This window comes from Mus caroli, chromosome 19 (assembly GCF_900094665.2).
Source record: "Mus caroli chromosome 19, CAROLI_EIJ_v1.1, whole genome shotgun sequence".
NCBI lineage: Eukaryota > Metazoa > Chordata > Mammalia > Rodentia > Muridae > Mus > Mus caroli.
Genome location: NC_034588.1, coordinates 9,680,218 through 9,682,267, shown reverse-complemented (window position 1 = coordinate 9,682,267; position 2,050 = coordinate 9,680,218). Strand labels below are relative to the sequence as shown.

At 39.0% G+C, this 2,050-nt stretch overlaps 1 protein-coding gene across 1 annotated transcript; it reads right to left on the bottom strand.

The window, feature by feature from the left end:
- Window positions 1-242: 242 nt before the first annotated feature.
- Window positions 243-1,181, bottom strand: LOC110285892 (olfactory receptor 5AN1-like). The gene has a single exon (XM_021152358.1). It carries the CDS (start codon window positions 1,179-1,181, stop codon window positions 243-245), a length of 939 nt encoding a protein of 312 aa, XP_021008017.1.
- Between the last annotated feature and the right edge of the window lie 869 nt (window positions 1,182-2,050).

The window sequence follows — 2,050 nt, the reverse complement described above, 5'->3', positions numbered from 1 at the left end:
ACCTACAGATAGAATAATTAATGGTGAGATGCCCATTTTGTAACATGGAAATTATGACCCTACTGTTCTTGAAACTGATGTGTTTCGATGACATCAAATCGTTGGTTCATACATACAGTCTGTTTAAAAAACATATTTATCTGAACTGCCATGAACTTTGTACCATTCCATCCATGTACACGTGAGTGTGGATAGCAGGAAATCTGACATGGCATTTTGTTGAAATAATCTTATCTGCACCATTAGCTGCAAATTTTCTTTTTCTGCAACCGCTTCATGGCATCTTTGATTTCCTTGTTTCTCAGACTATATATCAAAGGGTTCAACATGGGAATCACCACAGTGTAGAACACAGATGTGAATCTGTCAAAACTGGAGGAGCTACCAGAGCTGGATCGCAAATAGACAAAGATGCCAGTACTATAGAAGAGAGAAACAGCTGTCAGATGAGAAGCACAAGTGTTGAAGGCCTTGGACCTGCCCTTTGCTGAAGTGATCTTTAAGATGGACAGGACGATAAAACCATAGGACAGCATGGTGGCTAAGGCATTTGCTATTCCAAAACACATTGTTAATATAGCAAGAAGGACCTGTACAAAGAAAGCATCACTACAGGATAAATTTAATAGCTGAGATATGTCACAGAAGAAATGCCTAATGACATTAGGTCCACAGAAATAGAGCTGCATCAAGGCACATAGCTGAGATACAGAACCTGTGAGTCCTGCTGTGTAGCTTCCCATCACCATCTGAGCACATAGTGTGGGTGACATGACTGATGAGTACAGAAGAGGGTTACAAATGGCAGCATACCTGTCATAGGCCATGGCTGTCATGAGGCAACATTCAGTCAGACCCATAGTGGAAAGAATAAAGTATTGAACTATGCAGCCCACAAAGCTGATAGTTTGCTTTTCCTGGAAGAAGTTGGAAAGCATCTTGGGGGCTGTGCAAGTAACAAAGCAGAGGTCTATAAAGGAGAGATTACTGAGGAAGAAATACATGGGTGTGTGAAGGTGGGAATCCATTCTTATTAAAGCAATAAGGGACAAGTTCCAGGTCATAGTCATAATGTAGATCATCAAAAATATGACAAAAAGCAGAACTGTGATTCTAGGAAAATCTGAGAATCCCAGGAGGATGAACTGGGTTATCATGGTAATATTTCTTTCCTCAATCATCTCTTCAGTGCTAGTGCTCCTAAAATCAGAAAAGAAATGAGAAAATGTATTGCTGACTCTAGTGACATTGGATCATTTTTTGATAGATAATGATAAACATTTTAATTTGATGACAACTTCATAAAACAATATCTAAGAAATAAGTGATCACACAAACAAACATGTACAAACACGCATATACACACACACACTCACAAGTCTTCATCACACTGTCACATTTGTAATTCATACAACTGTGGAACAGAACACTAAGTTCCTAGTAAAGTTTAAATTAGTCTTCTTATGGAAGGATCATATGAGGGACTTTAGAAGGAAGCAGGTAGTGCCTTGATGCCAAAGGGTCTGTCTCTTTTGTGAGTATGTTACCTCTAGTTAACAGACACTCAGAAGGATTTTAGTGATTTCACAATTTAGTTCTGATTCTCTTTGCTCTATATTAAATTATCCCAGTGGCTTCCACACAATGACTTTGAAAACTTAATTAAAGAGAGGACAGCAGAAGTCTTTGAATAGAAAGTTACTGAGATGTTAGAATCAGTAACTAATGCATAGACTCAGCCCACACTTGGGTACATGGTAACTGTCCATTAGATCTTGATTGTTACTATTAATTATTGCTAACCATCATGACTGACAGCTGCATCTGGATAGAGTGATGTCTTCACCCTGCCCAAAATGAGACACAATGCCTCCAGGCAGCTGTAGATTCAGAACCAGAATCCAGCCAAATCAGAATACCCAGGGACATTGAAATCAACTGGGGAAAAAAAGCTTATTCTTTGCTCATGCTTGACCAAGTGTACAGAGGGTCTGTTGGAGAGAAACTTGAAGCAATTCCACTAAAAACAGGTATAAGACAAGTCAGACAA

What these genes read in the sequence shown, in the direction of transcription:
- LOC110285892 (XM_021152358.1), bottom strand. Translation starts at nt 1,181, where the DNA reads ATGATTGAGGAAAGAAATATTACCATGATAACCCAGTTCATCCTCCTG.